This window comes from Salminus brasiliensis, chromosome 22, assembly GCF_030463535.1.
Source record: "Salminus brasiliensis chromosome 22, fSalBra1.hap2, whole genome shotgun sequence".
Classification (NCBI taxonomy): Eukaryota; Metazoa; Chordata; class Actinopteri; order Characiformes; family Bryconidae; genus Salminus; species Salminus brasiliensis.
In genome coordinates, this window is record NC_132899.1 from 13,878,003 (window position 1) to 13,896,786 (window position 18,784).

Genomic DNA, 18,784 nt, shown 5'->3' on the forward strand with positions numbered 1-18,784 from the left:
TAATACCAACTGCAAACATCATTACTGTTAGTCATAATCTTCCAGACATTCTTCTTTTGAAAACTATGATCTTTAATACATCTTTTATGGATTTTTTTAAGAGCCATTAGAAATTGTAATATATCTCATTGGAAATTATAATATCCCTCTCTCTTGTATGGATGCCATCTCATTACAATGTGACTCATCATTTCATTGGTACTCTGAAGTGCCATTTTTTTATTCATTTGCTACTGGAGAGCAGATGTCTGAACAGAATGCATAAAGTGCAAAAGAAGGCCGTTGTGTGCTATGGTTTCATATGTTAGTTTTCGTTTCCTTCTGGTTATAATAATGTCATCATTTTAATGTATACGAAAATAGGAATCCTCTTCTGAGGCATCACACCAAAATACAGTCAGTAACTGCTTGTGAAACCCTGTCAAACTTTGAAACCCTTTGTATTCTTTTATACATTTGCACACATGTTCTTTCCAGGAAATATTAGTGATTTCTTTTTTTAACTAGTTAAAATTTCTGCGACATTGCCAAAATGTTGGCAATAAAACATATTAAATGTAGGTTATGTATTTTGGAGTTTAATAAAATAATAATAATAAAAAAATATTAGAACTTATTTCTAGATATTGTTACTTATTTAAGCAATTAGGTAAAAGTGTCCCCAAGCCCTGCAGATGATTTTGCTTATTCCAATAAACAAAACCTAAAATCTCCCAAAAAACAAAGACCTATTTTGCTTGTTTGTGTAGAAATATGTAGAATAATCTTTAAAAAGTTATTATAATTAACTGTAATATAACTGTATTGCAATTATGAGAGCATATTAGATAAACCTGATATACTTTCATTTTGCAACATATTTTCTGTTATAACTTTGTGTATCTGCAGAGAACTACCAGGTGTATGTATCCGAGTCTGCTCAGGTTGGGAAGCCAGTGGGAAAGATCAAAGCCAATGATGAGGACATCGGGGTCAACGCTGAGACCAAATACAGTATTCTCAACCCTGAGGGAGCCAACATGTTCTCTATTGCTACAGACAAAGACACAAGAGAGGGCGTCATTAGTCTGAGAAAGGTACCCAGTTATTAAACCATCTTTCTTCCCAGTACATTCGTAGAAAGCAGCAAACCATTCAGAGGTGAAACAAAAGATGATTATATACATGATTGTGAAAACAAGCTGTTCTCTACTGCTTTCAGTGTAATGACTGGTAGTTTTGTGCATTTATTACATTTTGTAATCCATGTTGTTGATAATATCACTGAAGCTATATTTAGACACACACGTCTACTTAAGTATGTTTTTGTTCTATGGTTGAAGTTCAGTATGATACACTCCTGGGTAAGGTTTGTAATAAAAGCTAATATCACAGTTGCACCCATATCTTCTGTAGTAGCACCCTCTCTTTGGGTCAAGGTTCATATCTGGGTCTATTGAACATGGAGCTCATCCAAAAACCAATCTCAGCCTTTCAGTCATGGCATAGAACCTTGCCAACTGAGGTTGGAGGTCATATGGACAAGACCTCATCCCAAATACACTTTCACCTTTGTGCTGAAGAAAAGAAAAAGATCCATTGAACTTGACACATTTGCCCAACTGCAGCCAATTCTACTTTAATGTGATGCAACCCTTTGGCTGACCAACGGCTTAAGAGAGTCCCATATTTAAGCAAAAAACAAAGGCTGCAGCAAAACCACACAGCCCCTAGTCAAGTAATTATGCTACTGGCTCAAGTAATTTCCAATTAGAATCCAGTAAGAAAACTTTGTGAACACTTCTTGTGAACTTTTTCTTTTGTTCCAAGTGAACCACACTGGAGATTAAGGAAATAATTGCATTTATTACATCAGAAATTACATTAGTTCGTGGTCTAATAATTGTGCTGCCTTTGCCTGTACACCTAGCAGGTCTTCATTTTAATCATAAGCACTTCATTTTCCTTTGTTGTCTTTCCAGCCTCTTAATTATGAAAAGAAGAGACAGTACACATTGCACATTGCTGCAGAAAACACACACCTGGACCCTCGCTTTTCCTACCTGGGATCTTTTAAGGATGATGCCACTCTGAAGATAACAGTTGGAGATGTGGATGAACCTCCAGTTTTCTCAATGGATTACTATATAATGGATGTCTATGAGAATGCCAAGATTGGAACAGAGGTGGGAGCAGTGACAGCACAAGATCCAGACAGCAAGAACAGCCCAGTCAGGTAAGATATAGGGGATAAACCTATTCATCTGTTATGCATGATTTTAATAGTGCAGAAGAAAAGGCAGCTATAGAATGAAAGATGCTAAAGAGTGCTAAAATATAAAAAAAATAAAGATTCCAATTTCTATTTATCTCTGGTTGTATTTCTTTTTATGAAATGGGAGGAGGATATTTAAATTACTTCCCTCTTGTCAGCTGCTATGTTGCCAGTCACTCACCTCACCCACTGTGATTGTTGTCATTTTCCCCTTAAAGGCTCCATATCATGGAAATTTATTTATTTGTTTGTTTATCAATTAAATAGGTGCTGTAATTTGTAAACATACTTTAATATGTCTTTGGACAAAAAAAAACCCTATACTGACACAAAGCTGTTTTAAATTAGCCTGTTTTTGAGATGTTTTGAAAAACAATATCCACATACTCACATTTATGTTAAAGCTATAAGGAGTGTTATAGATTTTAATATAGTACAGGACAGTCATTTACATTAGTAATTATTTACATATAGATTACTCCTAAAAACAAAAGGTAATGATGAATTATGACTGTTTGTTCTATGGTGTATAAACCCTGGTGTAGAAACATCTGTATCTATTCAGATTCCCTTCTTCCTGTTGGTGATGTCAGGGATGGAATTGTAAGGGTTGTTGGGGAAAGGGGGGTAAGCCTCAGCCCCCTGTACCCCCCCCCCCCTCCCCTTGTTGTAAATCACATTTGCCAATGCATCCTCCTCCATACTACTCTAAAATAATCATAAGATTATGCACGCTCATAAACTGTAATATATTCATGGAAATTTGCTGGAATAGCTGCAGCTCTCTTTCTCTTCTTTAGTCTTCTCTTTTATATCATTATCTTTATTGTATTATATCTGTAATATTATATATATATATATATATATATATATATATATATATGCTTTATTGTATATTTCTCTTTATTTTTCTTTAATTTGAAAAAAGACAATTGTAATGAGAAGACGGTGGGATGACATGACACATATGCCTTTACTATTCTCTCTCTCGCGCTCTCTCTCTCTCTCTCTCTCTCTTTAGAGGATGATGATAATTAGCACTGTCATACTTATATAGACTTTCATGCTCAGTGCAGCACTAGTGCAAAAGACATTTAAACTCAACATGCATTTTATTTCAAAGGTATTATTGCATTATTGAGTTATTGAGTTATTTCGGCCTATTTGTTAAAAAAAAAATCAAGAATATTGATCAAGTCTTGGAGTAGTCCTCTTTTTTAAAGAAATGATTCCAGCCGGAATAACGCTTCACAATAACTAAGTAATAAGACAAAACAACCTCAAATATCTCTTGCTGGACATCTCAAATTCATCTGGAATCCTGGAGCACTCTGCAAAATCCTTTATGTATGGTTTTGTTCCTAAAGTATACGGTTTGTTATCAGAGTGAGGTGAAGTCTAGGCAATACAGTAGAAATGTATATCACCATATTTAAAAGTCTTTTCACAATACACAATATTTATTGTGCTATTTTGTCAATTCACCAGTAGCTGCAGATGTCTCAAAACTGCTCTCCGAATACTCTCCAATGCACAGTACAGTGATTTTTCTTCAATTTATTTTCCAATTAAACAGGATTAATGAAACATGCATTTGATCAGTTTTTTAAAATACTGGCGATGTCCACAATAAAGTCAGCAAAGCATATTGAGTCTCACAATAACATAATTCATCACAATAGGATAAAATAGTGTCATATTGCCCACTTCTAGTGTCTGAGTCCTGGTGATGGGACAACTGGTTTCTAACTGGTTTCAAACCTCCTTTAGGAGCCAATGGTTGCTCTTCAAAGATCTGAAAATGAAAGTAATTGATGTCCACCGGGAGGGGAAAGGTTATATGGTCATGCAATCTTATATCAGAAGTCTGCTACGAAACATCTAGAAACCAGTGCTGTGGACTGTTGAAGTCAAACTAGGACTCAAATGTATGATTGGAGAAAAAGGAGCTGTGCTTCATGAAATGAACACTGTGCCAACTGTGAAGCATGGATCTCTTATTCTTCTGGGTTGAGTTGCCACTAGTGGCATTGGCAATTTTGCACGGATGTGGGGAAGAATGGTTCCCTCAAAATTACAGCAAGTCCTGGATGCAAATGTACAAATCATGAGTTAAAAGACTAAAGCTAAAAAGATGATGACTTCCCTAAGAGGATCATGGACTACCAGAAGAGACACAAAGTGAAGCTTTTGGAATGGCTTGACAGTCCCTTGGCCTAAACATTATAGATAATTTGATGATGGACCTTAAACTAGCTGTACGTGCAAGTTAATTCAATAATATATTTAAATGAGAGCCATTCTGGAATAAAGAGTAAGGGGAAAAAGGCTTTATTTACTTACTTCAAATGTTTAAAAAAAATATTTATTTACTTCAGATGTGTCAACTGACTTAAACTCGTTCACTTGTTAAAAGAAAGTGCAATGATGATACCCTTCGAACAGACAGTGTATGCTAATTGGTTCATTTGTATATTGTGTCTTAAAGATTTGTTCATGGTCTGTCCCAGTAAAATAAATCTTTTAGTCATAATTTTGGTCAAATGCATAATTTTCAACATTTGCAATCACACCAGGCACACTTCATTGTCTTTTTCATATGTTCTTCTGTGTCAATTGCTTTATGTGTTAAAAAAAGTCAGTTAAAGCAACATTATGTAACATTTTGCTGTAGAATCAACCCGAGATGTGCCTGTAATGCCTTGAATAATAATCTCAGTTCAGTTTTGTTGGGTTTGGGTCAGTTTGGAAAGGAAAGGAATGAGCAGAAACTGATTTCAATTGAAAGTTAAGGGTTTTTTGTGTTGTTATTTAAGAGATACACGTTTTTTGCATAACATGGTTGATCTGAATGTTTTCTATTTGGCTGAGATTTTATAACTGTTTCAATTGTATCTCTCTTTTTTATCTCACTCTCTTCCCCCATTCAGTCTTTTTTTTTTCTTTTTTTATACGACTTCAATAAGATGCTTTTTTTTTGGTCAAAGCCTTTAAGTAGTCTTATGGGCAGATTTAGCTAGCTTTAAGTATGTGTGATTCATCGAAGGATCAAGGCCGTCTGCATTACATGAATGGAAAGAGTCGTCTGCTTCTGCAGCCTCTGATCATCTGCATATGTGATTTGGTGGATTGGTCACATCATATTTGGTGCAGGACAGCTTGATTTAGGCCCCTAAACAGATTAGTGCCTAATTAGGTTGTAAAACGTCCTGCACTCGATTCCTATGACAATTTAGACGAATCTCCCAGACTGAATTTGATATGCAGTGAGGGTCCGCTGCAGTGACCCTCCGCCCTGCTACATACAAAGTGGGCAGGCATCCAATATCAAGCCTGTGTAATAAGAGCGCTCCCATTGTCATGCATATCCATGCAGTCTTTGCTTTTAATGCTGTACAGATGATGGAGAGGGGAGCAATGGAGGGATTCATGCAATATTAATGATCACTCTCTTCTATATTTAGGTATTTCATTGAGCGAACGGAGGAAGACGAGGGATATTTCGACATTGAGGCTGTCAGTGGAGTGATTAGAACCACTCAGCTTCTGGACCGAGAAGACACGCCCTGGCACAACATCACAGTCATGGCAACAGAAGAGGGTGGGTACCATGGATGAGTCTGATTGGGTGTTTCAGATTTCAGTTTGATTAAATTTAGTTATTTTGGTATAATTCAGAGTTGGCTCTTAAATACACTGTGAACAAATATGACTGGATGAATTCATTAAAAAACATTAACATTTTGGCTACAATTGCTATTTGCAGACTGGATACAATTTGTTTTTAAGTGGCTTAGTATAACACCAGAAACACATCACATAAGCTTTTAGGGACTGTATGGAACATATTTTCCTTTTTCTAGGAAACAATAACAAGCCTTTTCTGGATTTTTACATTTGAGCATAAGAGGATTCATCAGCACATACTATTATATTTGTAAAAAATCCAAATCGATGCAGTTGAATCACCATCTTCAGATCGATGCATCACAGATCGATGCATCACACCTCTGCTGAGCACTCCATGATCCTCATCAATGCTGTTTCACTGCTTTTTTCATGTGTTACACAAACCCTTTTGATTTACTTCACTTCCCTTGTGACATCTCAACTTGTCCTGTGCAATCAATACATCACCATGTGCCTCCACTGAAGCCCAGTTATGCTGAAGAGTGTCAAAGGTTTGCTAAAACCCAGGCTTTCAGATTTAATGCCCGGCTTTGGGTTCTTGTCTGGCCCTGCTGTGGGCAGGGAGTAATCATCCAAGAAAGTGTTTAGAGGCGCAACTGATGTCAAGTGTGACAAGGAGACCAGGCGAGCTGTGTGAGGGGTCAGATATCATCATGTTTCTGGGAGACAGGGCGTGTGTTCATGTCCCTGTGTGTTTTCTGCATGAGTGTCTGTTTATGTGTATTTGCATGATCCAAGTCCTCGCCTGAAAACCAACATCATTCTCAGGTCAGTTCCCCAAAAGATGATAAAAATCACAACTTGCTCTTGTGGCTGATATGAGTCGATATGTGTTGCTCTTCGGCTGTAGATCTTATCGAGGCAATTACCCTTTCCCCTAGCTTTCGCCAAGTACTAATGATTCACTAATAGCAAAGTCTACTCACTGGTAATGATATTCCACTCCTATCAGACAGTGAAAAAGCACTAGCGCAAAATTGCTGCGGCTGGAATTCGAAATTCGAGGTGCACGATTTCATTATTCCTGGAGGCAGAGACTCTGTCCACCTCGGCTGTGGGTTAAATTGACTAGGTGAAAACACGTTTGTATCTTTGCAATGTTGTTAGTTGCCATGGGGACAGTTGGATGGCTGCTTTACAGAGTTAGTTACTTTGGCTAAGGCTGAGTGTAGGGACATCGGAGACAGAAGTGCTTCTGTTATTCACCGATGCTGCTGTAAAAGAACAATGCACATACTATGCACACACTAGAGGACACAGCCCTACCTGTTTATGACCAGTGTTATTTTTTCTCATTATTCATTTTTTCTGTCTTTACCAAGTGAATGTAGCATTGACATACACAGCTGCCGGAACAAAATGTCACATTTTACAGCACTTTCACCACCAACGCCTTTAGAAATGCGGATGAAAAGGGCATAATAGTGAGCAGTCCACACACGACATAGAAACAAAAGGCTCCAAGAACTATAATAGGCTGTTATTCCCACGTATACTCTCTGAAATAACAAAAGACAGGAAAAGTCGAACAAAGATGCACAGCTAGACAGAGACATATAGAGATGATGTGATAGACAGATTATATATGATGTGATAGATAGATAGACCTTTATAGAGCTGGTAGGAAACAGTAAACATACACTATATGTACAAATGGTTGTCGATATCCCAGATGTCGAAATGCACACTCATACAGCTTGTCTAGCCACCTGTAGTGAAGTGTTGCCAGTAGAATCTTGAGCAGCTAAACATGAACCTATTGGCACTGTGTCTAATGCCAGATGTGGGCTAGAGGGTTATAAAGCCTTGCTTCGCAGGAATGATGATGTCTTCCTGAGGACAGTAGAGAAAGTTTCTCAAACAAAAGCAGGATAAATTATATATATATATATACCAACATATACACGTATAATAAAAAAAGAGAAAAAAGCACAACAATAAATGGGCAGGTGTCCCAATACTTTTGTCCACATGGTGAATGAAAAGAAGGATAACAGGAAAATACATTAGCTGTTCTTTAATCCTCAGGAGTCGCACATCAGAGGTGGATAAAAAAAAGCACATCTTCATGTTAAATGAGGTGAAAAAGAAATCCTGGGGTGCTGCCTAGGACAGCCGGTGCACCTGGAAACTGTTGCCATGTCAGTGCAGTGCAGAATTCAAACCGATCCTGACTCACGTTTAAATCAGGTGATGTGGTTATTGACCACAAAGAGACTGGTCAGATTTGTTGGAATTTTTGTACATTAATTAGCATGAAGGTCAAACAATTGGCATTTATAGAATTAAATGGACATTAGATTTACAGAGGTAGAGTCCTATTGAAAGAGTCTTTTTTCTGCTTCAGATTAAAATATAATTGATATACAGCTGTCACAGAAAGCTCGGTTGTTTTGCATTATCTGAAGTGATTTGTTGGCAGTTTGCATAGATAAGATTGCATATTTTACATGTATATCTTCTACTGGTATTTCTCACATAAGAAACAGATCACAGATGTTTCTGTATATTTTAATGATGAAGGGAAAGTAGATGGGAATTAAGCTTAGTCTAGGACTAATTTTCTATTCATTGAAAAATCTTTATTCCAAATGTTTTAAAATAGTTTTGAAATAGGCAAATCTGACCTGTTGTGCATGGCTGTCCAGTTAATTCCATTTTATTTAATTTTATTTTGCTATTTATTTGAGTCCAAAATTGCTTGATTGATCATCAAAATAATCTGTGGATTACTCGATTAATTATATGATTAAAAGTAACAGCTGTAGTATTATGAGCATTTTCAGTCGGTCTATTGTTTTGTTTTTAAGAGAACCAATAAAAAAACACTATTAAGGGGAAACATTTAATATACATATGTAAATGTGCATATTTGTATACACACACACACACACACACACACACACACACACACACACACACACGTATATACACTCTTATATACACACATATACAGTGAGTCCAAGAAGTATTTGATCCCTTGCTGATTTTCTTCGTTGGCCCACTAATAAAGACATGATCATTCTATACTTTTAATGGTAGATGTATTCTTACATGGAGAGACAGAATATTAAAAAGAAAATCCAGAAAATAAATCTAAGGAATATATATTAATTGATTTGTATTTCATGGAGTGAAATAAGTATTTGATCCCTTAGTATTCATTAGCAGTTCTGGCTTTTACAGACCAGTTAGACACTCCCAATCAACTTGTTACCTGACCTGAAGCCACCTGTTCTCACTAATCACTTGTGTGAAAAACAACTGTCCACAGAATCAGACAGATCACACAGATTTCAAGTCTCCAACATGGGTAAAACCAAAGAGCTGTCACAGGACCTCAGAGTCAGAATTGTTGACCTTCACAAAGCTGGAATGGGCTACAAAAAGATTAGTAAGGTGTTGGATGTGAAAGTAACAACTATTGGTGCAATTATCAGAAAGTTTAAAGAGTATAACATGACAATCAACAGACCTCGGCCCGGTGCTCCAAAGAAGATTTCGCCTCGTGGGGTGGCAATGATGCTGAGAACAGTCAGAAATCGTCCTGCAACCACTCGGCAGGAGTTAGCAAATGACCTGAAGGCAGCTGGGACCACAGTTTGCAAGGAAACAATTGGCAACACTTTGCGCAACAATGGATTCACATCCTGCAGTGCCCGAAAGGTACCCCTGCTGAAGAGAGCACATGTGGAGGCGCGCCTCAAGTATGCCAATGATCATTTGAAAGATGAACCAAGTTATTGGGAGAAGGTTTTGTGGTCAGACGAGACCAAAATTGAACTTTTTGGCCTCAACTCCACCCGCCATGTGTGGAGGAAGAAAAATGCTGCCTATGACCCCAAGAACACTGTGCCCACCGTCAAGCATGGAGGTGGAAGCATAATGTTTTGGGGGTGTTTCTCTGCCAAGGGTACAGGGCTACTTCACCGCATCACTGGGAAGATGGATGGAGCCATGTACCGCACAATCCTGAGGGACAACCTCCTCCCCTCTGCCAGGGATCTGAAAATGGGCCGTGGTTGGGTCTTCCAACATGATAACGACCCTAAACATACAGCAAAGGCAACAAAGGATTGGCTCAAGAAAAATCACATTAAGGTCATGGAGTGGCCCAGCCAGTCGCCAGACCTCAATCCGATCGAAAATCTATGGAGGGAGCTGAAGGTCAGAGTTGCCAAGCGACAGCCCACCAACCTTCATGATTTAGAGAGGATCTGCAAAGAAGAGTGGGCCAAAATTCCCCCTGGTGTGTGTGCTAAACTTGTGGTTAACTACAACAAACGTCTCACCGCTGTGCTTGCAAACAAAGGCTTTGCCACTAAGTATTGAGTGTGTTTGGCAAGAGGGATCAAATACTTATTTTCCTCATTGAAATACAAATTAATTAAAATATATTCTTTAAAATTATATTCTGGATTTTTGTCTTGATATTCTGTCTCTCCATGTTAGAATATATCTACCATTAAAAGTGCAGAAGGATAGTGTCTTTATTAGTGGGCAAACAAAGAAAATCAGCAAGGGATCAAATACTTCTTGGACTCACTGTATGTTCATATGTAATATAAAAAAATATCTGAACCAAAAACAACTGAACCCCTCCCAACCCTCCCAGAGGACTGGAAACTGAAAGCAGCCCTCATGAGGCGTGTGTGTTTATTTCATAGAGCAGAACCAGTAAAGCTAACAGTTCTACTATAGACTGTATAGACAGATAAAAATGGATGGATTAAAACTGCTGCAGTTTATTAATTCATTGTTCCTTGAAATTAAATGCAGCTGAAACTCTGCTGCCTATCAGCCTGTCTTGTTTATGTTCATTCATGAGTAACCATCTCTTATTTCAGGAGTTTATTGTTTTGATTTGGATTTGTCTTTTCTCTTTTGTGGCTCAAATTATTCAAATCAACAGGGGCTCAGTTTTCTTGGATAATTCCTAACTGGTAATTTAATTCATTTATCCTCAAAATTAGGCAGATTATACTCTGGGGTGCCAAGGGAATTCATACAAACATGTCTTCTTGTGACTGATGTTTTTTGGAGCATTCTGTAACAAAATTCAGGAAAATTAGAATGATGTGTTTATAATAATGATTTATTTATAGGACCCAGCCTGTTTATCAATCAGAATTGAAGCTTTATTGTTTTGACTAATGAGAAGAATTTGCATTATTATTACAATAATATTAATTAATGATCATATCAATCATCATCACTATGTGAATGTCCTGGGTGTTAACAGAGGGGACCAATTTTCTCAGAGCCCATTGTATTTGATAGAATGTTATTTTATACATACAAGTTGTATACATACGACAGCAGATTTCATCCATATGTGAAAAGTCAAATATAATATCACAACAAAAAAATCACTGCGAGTCCCTTAAACCCCTTTCAATAGAGGATTCTTTAAAATTAATTTTTATTATAGAATTTTTGGTAATGAGATGTGCAAACTTTAAAGGCCTTTCTAAAGATTAGTTATAACACAAAATGTGCTGTGTCTAAATATGTACATTACATTTTGATTAAACTGTTTATCCAAGCCAAGAATCATTCAGGAACCTTTATTTTTTATTAAGAGTTTATCCATTCTATGATGTGGCCATACGTTTACACTGTGAATGGTGACAGGTGAAGTAAAAAACACTGATTATCTTCATCTACAGTGGCATCTGGGGTGGGATATATTAGGCAGTGAGTGAAGAGCCAGTTCTTGAAGCTGTTGTGTTAAAAGCAGAAAAACAAAGGATAAGGATCCTGGCCACTTTGATGAGGGCCAAATTGTGATAGCTAGATGACTGATCAGGTCAGAGCATCTCCAAAATATATATAGGCAAATCTTGTAAGGTTTTCCTGGTATGCAGCAGTCAGTACCTACCAAACATAGCCTAAGAAGGGACAACCAGTAAACCAGCAACAGAGTCATGGGCACCTAAAGCCCACTGATGCGATGGAGGTCCCACCTCAGTACTTAAAGGATACAGGACTTAAAGGATCTGCTGCTAATATCTTGGTGTCTGATATCACAGGACACCTTCAGAGGTCTTGTAAAGTCCATGCCTCAGATGGTCAGATCAGTTGTGCCAGCACAACAGGGCCCTCCTTAGTATCAGGCAGGTGGTATTAATGTTATGGCTGCTCGGTGTATGATGCAACAGCACAGAGTTGTGTTATGCATTTTCTAAAAACCTAAACTGTGTTTGTGGCATTTCATTTTCTTGTGTATCTTTCCTGTTACAGATAACCCAGGTCTTCTAAGCCATGTCCCGGTCACAATTCAGGTACTGGACGTAAACGACAACCCTCCGGAAATCAACACAGAGGAGGAAATAATCATTTGTGAAAGCACCCGAGCAGGACAGGTATGTCTCAGAAAATGTGTCTCTAGTGTACACACACATGCATACCCGAGCACACACACACCACAGATGTGGATGCAGAGTTTATTTGCTAACATATAGCATGGTGAGGGGATAGAAAAAGAACAGAAATGAAAGGAAAGGAAGAAGGGAGGGAGGGAGGGAAAGATGGGAGGGCACGCTAATCATCCCTCATTCAGAATGAAGATCTGTGCAGCCAAGCATGACTGCTTCAGCTCCGAGCACATGGCCATTTTCCTCTCCGCACAGAACTCTCATTTAAATTAAGAGCACTGCAGATACACAAGCACAGCTCATACTGAATGAGAGAGAGAGAGAGAGAGAGAGAGAGAGAGAGAGAGAGAGAGAGAGAGAGAGAGAGAGAGAGAGAAAGTGCAAAGTGAAGGACTGAAGAGAGGGATTTAAAGGAAGGAAACTAGTAAAAATACTATTTAGCAGTAAATATATATATTTACACTGTACATACAAAAGTATCCAGACACTCCTTTTAACGAGTGAGTTCAGCTACTCTATGGTGCACCCATTACTGATGCACATATTTAGCTGCGCATGCTCAGCTTGTTTAATCACCACTGAAACATACTGCCGATATAACAGGGTGCTCTGAAGCAGCCACACATGAGTCTAAAGTCACCGTGCCCAATACCATTCAGTAGATAGAAGGGTATAAAGCCCTGCAGCACTGAGCTGTAGAGCAGTGGAACTCCAGCCAATACCTCTGGGAGACGTTTGAGTGGCATTTCTGATCTATGACTAATCAACCATCAGTGCCTGACCTCACCTAATGCTGTCACGGCCAAATACCATCAAATTCTCACAGCAGTGTTCCAAAAGGCCTTTCCAGATAAGTAGAGGGTGTTACTGCAGCAAAGGGAAAACAAGCTCAGGATTATTGCCTTTGCTTTCTGCCCTCTGTGGAAGAGCAGGTGTCTGCAAAGTTTTGGACATTTTATGTTTATGTGTTGATGTATGTACAGTATTCTCACTTTCATATCAAAAACTTGATTTCTGGATCAGATATGGAATTACAAATCAGTCAATTCTCTCTAAGCAAACCCAATATTTCAGTGCTAGCGTTCCAAACCCCCCAACCTTAATGTTCCTAAACCGGTTAGAACCAGAAAGCAATACAAAAGCAGTTAATTCTCTACGCTGCATGTAACCTAATATAACAAATTGTAGGTATGGGAAGCTATTAGTCCCAGCAGGTGTGTTTGTATTGCTCAGGACGTGTACATATAGACAACAGGAGCTTTCTATTTGTGAATCACTTAATTGCTCCGACATATAGCTATGAATAAAGGAGATGAAAAAGCACCTACTCATTTAGCAGAGGTTATGGTCAAAAATCTAAATGTCATATTAATGCCAGCAGAGCATGTTTTCTCGACAGCAGGCAAAAAGAGGTCAGCTCCGACCAGAGTAATTCTACATCCACATTTCTCTGAACAGCTTATATTATATACAGCTTAAAACATACAGAAGAGACAATGCCCGCTTCAGTCTATTTGAACAGTTCATTTTTGGTGTTTTTTGTTCTCTAACAAGCCATGGCTGCTTTATCTACTTTTATCTAGTAGTATCTAATATTATCTAATATTCTTCTAAGATTCTTTCAGTTCATGTTTGGGGATTTTGCCCAGTTCACATGGACTGTACAATTGAAGACCCTGTTAATGTCCATATCTGAAACCTTTCATTACCTTCTGGTCTATATAGCTATACAAAATATCATTCCATCACACCAATTCTACAACAAATTTCCAACATAAGTACAGTTTTACTTCTGTAAGGTTTTTGAGCTATTTTACAGATTTACAATGGTGTTTAGGTAGGGGTCTATAGTGGCCATGGCAAAACCTTTAGCTTGTGGCTGTTGAGGTAGTCCATTATAGATTTTGTGGTGCGTTGAGAATAACTGTCCTGCTGTAGAAGCCATCCTCTTTTTATCTTCAGTGTGATGTTTGCTTTTAGAAATTGCTGCTATTTAATTGAATCAATTCTTCCCTTTACCAGTGGAAGAGTTGAGGAGGCAGAGTATTTATGGAGCTTTGAAATTTGCTTTGCCTGGCCTTTCCTATCAATGATTGTGAACAAATCATAGCTCTAAAAAGCTAATTAATGGTGTGGAACCTTGGTAAAATGATCTGAGAGCATAAATGCCCAACCTTCTGCATGGTGCTTCCTTCCCTTTAAACTTAAGTAAATACAAATAAACAATATACATACTTATGTTTAATTAATCTCTAACTAAAGTATATCGGGGGAGCTCCTGGTAGAACTGAACAAATCTATATAGTGGCTGGAGTTCTCGTTCACATTTGTTGACCATGGCGGTCTTTACACTTAACCCATTAATGCCATTACCTTCTGGTCTATGTATCTATACAAAATGGCATTCCATCACACTAATTCTACAACAAAAGTACAAGTTTTAAAAGCTAAGCCGATATAAGCAGTGCCGACAGTGCAGGGGTTAAAATCTGCTAATTCCTCTCTGTGCATTTAAAGTCTTTAGGGTGCTCTCAGACTTTGAGGCAAGAAGCTAGCTCAGCTCACTGTAGCATCACTAACCGACTCCCTGTGATGACAGAGATGATGTTAAGAGCCCGTGCTGGCAGGAGGTATCACCAGGGGTTAAGGGTAACATCAACAGTCTGCTCCTATTAGTCGAACATCAGCAACAGGCCTTTAGCCTATAGCCTCTCACCTTTTCGTTCCTATGTGGCCTTTCTGCTGAGATCTGCAAGGCCTCCGAGCACTTTGCAAGGACAAGGTGTCAAAGTAGCATTAGGTTTTCTCAAACATCCCCTGCAGCCTGAACAGCCAAATGGACAGACGTGACTCTAAAAAAAGACCAGCCTTTAGCGTCTGAGGATATGTCTGCAGAAATGATTGAGGATATAATGGCTAAAACAGAAAACAAGAGATGGAAAGGAAGACAGAAGCTTAAGCAGAGTGCTAGTCAGTTCCACCACAACCAGATGGCCTGGAACAACTGCCGGGATTGATAAGTGCCGTCTGATTAGCGCGTCCCAGCTAAAGAGACTTTAAAGTTGTGTGTGTGTGTGGGGGGGGGGGGGGGGGCGTTTTTTTTTTAAGCCAAACGTGAACAGAATTGATTATGTGAGAGACTGGCTTTTTACTAATGATGAGTCTAATTATCATTGTCATTTTTTCTTCAAGTCTTTAGAGCTTACAAGCTAAAGTGTCTCCCAACCAGATTGAGATATGTGGTGACTAATGAAGACTCAACATGATTTACAACAGTATTGCTTTTCCCACCATGTACCAGCTGTGTTTGGAAAGGCAGTAGAGAAAATCAGGTCTTTCTCATCCTCTTTTCCTATTCTGTTAACAACAGGTCATACAGACGATCACAGCCGTGGATAAGGACGACTTCGCAAATGGACAGAGATTTTATTTCTCTTTCCCTGGAGGAATTCCAGCTAACCCCAACTTTACCTTAAAGGACAATGAAGGTAGGCAGTATGGTCACTTTGCTAATGCACGTTTTCCATCCCTATGCAAAGGCCATTGCGAGTGCAGGGTAAAAAGGATGGATGCTGTGCAATCGGCTCAATATTTAGTCGAAGCGAAGTCATGGGTGGACGTGTGCTGGTTGGTAATTATAAATATGAGTTCGGATATGCATGCTCTTGTGCATTCCCTTTAGGGAAATAACAAAAGGTATTCAAATTCCGCCAATAGACTTCAGTATTGACGAAGACTAACGCTTAAGCTATAATTAAATCTGGCGTGTGGGGAATCAGGCCTAAGGCAAGGTATTGATGAAAATCTGCAACACAAAAGCAGTGCAGTTCTAACAAGAAATGCCACTTCTAGCCAGAATAATGTTTATCATGAATGGGTTGCTACAAGTTACAGTATGTAATACCTCTGAGTAAATCTTTATGGCGGTTAAAAATGCAAGCTTAAACCCTGATTTATCACTTTTAATATTCACACGCATTTCCTCAACGCTGCAGTGCCACGGAAGGCCATTCCAAAAGCTGCTTTTATTACTTTTAGAGCTGTCCTGACAGCCACTTACTTTTCAGCATCTCCAAACCAGGAGTTAGCAAAACCCCATTCTCTTTATCATTGTCCGTGGCCATCTAAGCTATGTGACAGTGGCTGCAGGGTTATTGCTCTAGCCATGGCTGGGCACCCAGCCGCTGTTGTTGTCAAACGGATTACCTGCTCCATCCATGCCTGAGCCACCTGCCTTAACCTAATACACACACGCCTGCCGGCTAGGGGTTACCGTGGAGACTGCTGCCGTCCCAGGTGTGATGTGCCGGGCTCCGGCGCTCTACTCCGTAATCAGCGAGGCGTTTGAGCTGAGAAAGAGAGAGAGAGCAGAGTAGAGGGATGTAGGAAAGGGTACAGGAAGACAGAGTGTGAGAAGAAGGGGTTGAGAAACAGGCAAAGGTAGAGATATAGTGACAGAGACACTGAGGGACAAACAAGGGTGTATGTAAGAGAGTTATAATGAGAGTGGAGATGAATGAATACAGTAAGAGGCAGGTAGATAGAGAGATGGATAGATAAGCAGACAGAAAGGCTGATATATCAGAGAGTTAGAGTTAGAGAGAGAGAGACATAGGTATTGAAAGAGACAGTATCGAGAGAGGTGGTTGGTGTGGTGCAACAGATAACATAACCACTACCTGCCAGTAAGCTACCACGCCATGTGGGAGATGCCAGTCTGGGTGATTATGGTGTGCTACACCAATTAGAGTTCTTGGGCAAGACTCCTAACACTGCACTGGCCCACTTCTGTAATACCAGAAACCTTGTAAGTCACTCTGGATTAGGGCATCAGCTAAATACCGCAAATGTAAATGGACAAAAGTATTGGGACACCTGACTTAATCATTGAATTCAGGTGTTATGTTTAGTCCCATTGTCGCAGATGTATAAAATCAAGCATCTAGCCATGCAGTCTGCCTTGTCCTGCATCCTTAATATTCCACCATCAATTGTGAGTGATGTTATTGAAATGTTGAATTGTTTAGGAACCACAGCAGTCAGACCACGTAAAATTACATAGTGGGGTTGCATAGTGCAAAAAGGTGTCCAACACTCTGCTTACTCAATAACTGCTTCCAAGAGGGGCAGACTCCATATTAATGCCTATGAATTTAAAATGGGATGTCATAAAAGCTCCTGTAGGTGTAATGTGTAAGTGTCCCAATACTTATCCATATAGTGTATTAGTAAGACATAAGGACATAAAGAAAGAAGACTACAGAAAGACACAGGTCAATGGAGACACAGGTGTAGTGAGAGACAGAGGTAGAGAGAAAGAGACAGACAGGTGGGTTTAAGAGAGAGACATAAAGAGGATAGAGAGAGATAGGTACAGAACAAGCCAGGTAGGTAGAGAGACAGACAGAAGTAGAACGGTAAGTAGAAAGAGAGGTAAATAGAGCGAGAGAGAAAAACCTTAGATGTGGCAGATGTGGATAGGAAAAGCAAAGGTCAGTGTGGGATTTTGGATTGGGAATCAGAGGGAGTGAAACACAGATGTGGCGGAGAGGGGGATGAATCGATGTGACGTGACAAGGGAGGATAAAGCAGTCGTGGGACTGTTGTGAATATGGCTCTGTTCCTATCAAACTCTCTGCAGTATGGAGGTTGCTTCATTTACCTGAGTGCCACTCACTGGCACGGTGTCTCTCTCTGTCTTTTCCTCTCTCACTCTCTCTTTCTCTCCACTGGTGTTTACCAGTCTAAGCAGAAAGCTTATCAGTTCTTACTGTTGGTGGTCCATGTCATGGTGCACTAGAGCTTGTAGAGCGCGGTGTGTTGTGTGTGTATTTGAGTGCAGTGCTTTTCAAATGACTATAAAGAACTGAAGTGGTTTAAATATAGCCGGTGTGTCACTTTCTCTTTTGAAGGAGTCGAAACACTTCATGCTTTCTTTGCAGACATTCTTTGCTGAAGTGTTTTTTTGCACTGTGTACCAAACACGTAATTCTACACTCGCCTCTCTCTAGCTTCATTTTCTGCCCTGATACGTACACGCACAATTGGATTAAACAGCCACTGAAAAAGCTCCGTCTGGCTCCCACTGCGTTTCCAGATCTGCAGGTGTGCCTTCATTAGCAGCAACCTCAGTAAACCCAGGGTTTAATGGACAAAATCATTCTCGGTACAAGAATTGCTTTGTAATTGCGGTGTCTCTCTCAGTGCATAACATTACAAGGTAAAAGGGCCTTGAGCATAAACACAAGCCCTTACAGATATTTACTTTGATTGTGTGAACTGCTCGATCTGGCTTTGTAGTGGCATCAGGGGTAATTAGCCGCAGAATATTCATGAGCAGGCTGAGAAGAGAATGACACTAGCCCAGAGGCATCGATCACTGGTCAAGGAGACACGTTTCCCTGCTGCGGATCAGATGTGTAATCACACAGTCATTTCAGTGCTAATCAAATTCATGCACACA

At 39.3% G+C, this 18,784-nt stretch overlaps 1 protein-coding gene across 2 annotated transcripts in view; it reads left to right on the plus strand.

The window, feature by feature from the left end:
• Window positions 1-18,784, plus strand: part of LOC140543894 (cadherin-18) — a 225,079-nt gene that overhangs the window by 187,218 nt on the left and 19,077 nt on the right. For both annotated transcript variants that reach the window (XM_072667197.1, XM_072667196.1), the window contains exons 6-10: window positions 889-1,076; window positions 1,962-2,215; window positions 5,719-5,855; window positions 12,188-12,309; window positions 15,692-15,809. In XM_072667197.1, coding sequence (XP_072523298.1) covers window positions 889-1,076; window positions 1,962-2,215; window positions 5,719-5,855; window positions 12,188-12,309; window positions 15,692-15,809 — 819 coding nt within the window. The remainder of the gene's footprint in view (window positions 1-888; window positions 1,077-1,961; window positions 2,216-5,718; window positions 5,856-12,187; window positions 12,310-15,691; window positions 15,810-18,784) is intronic.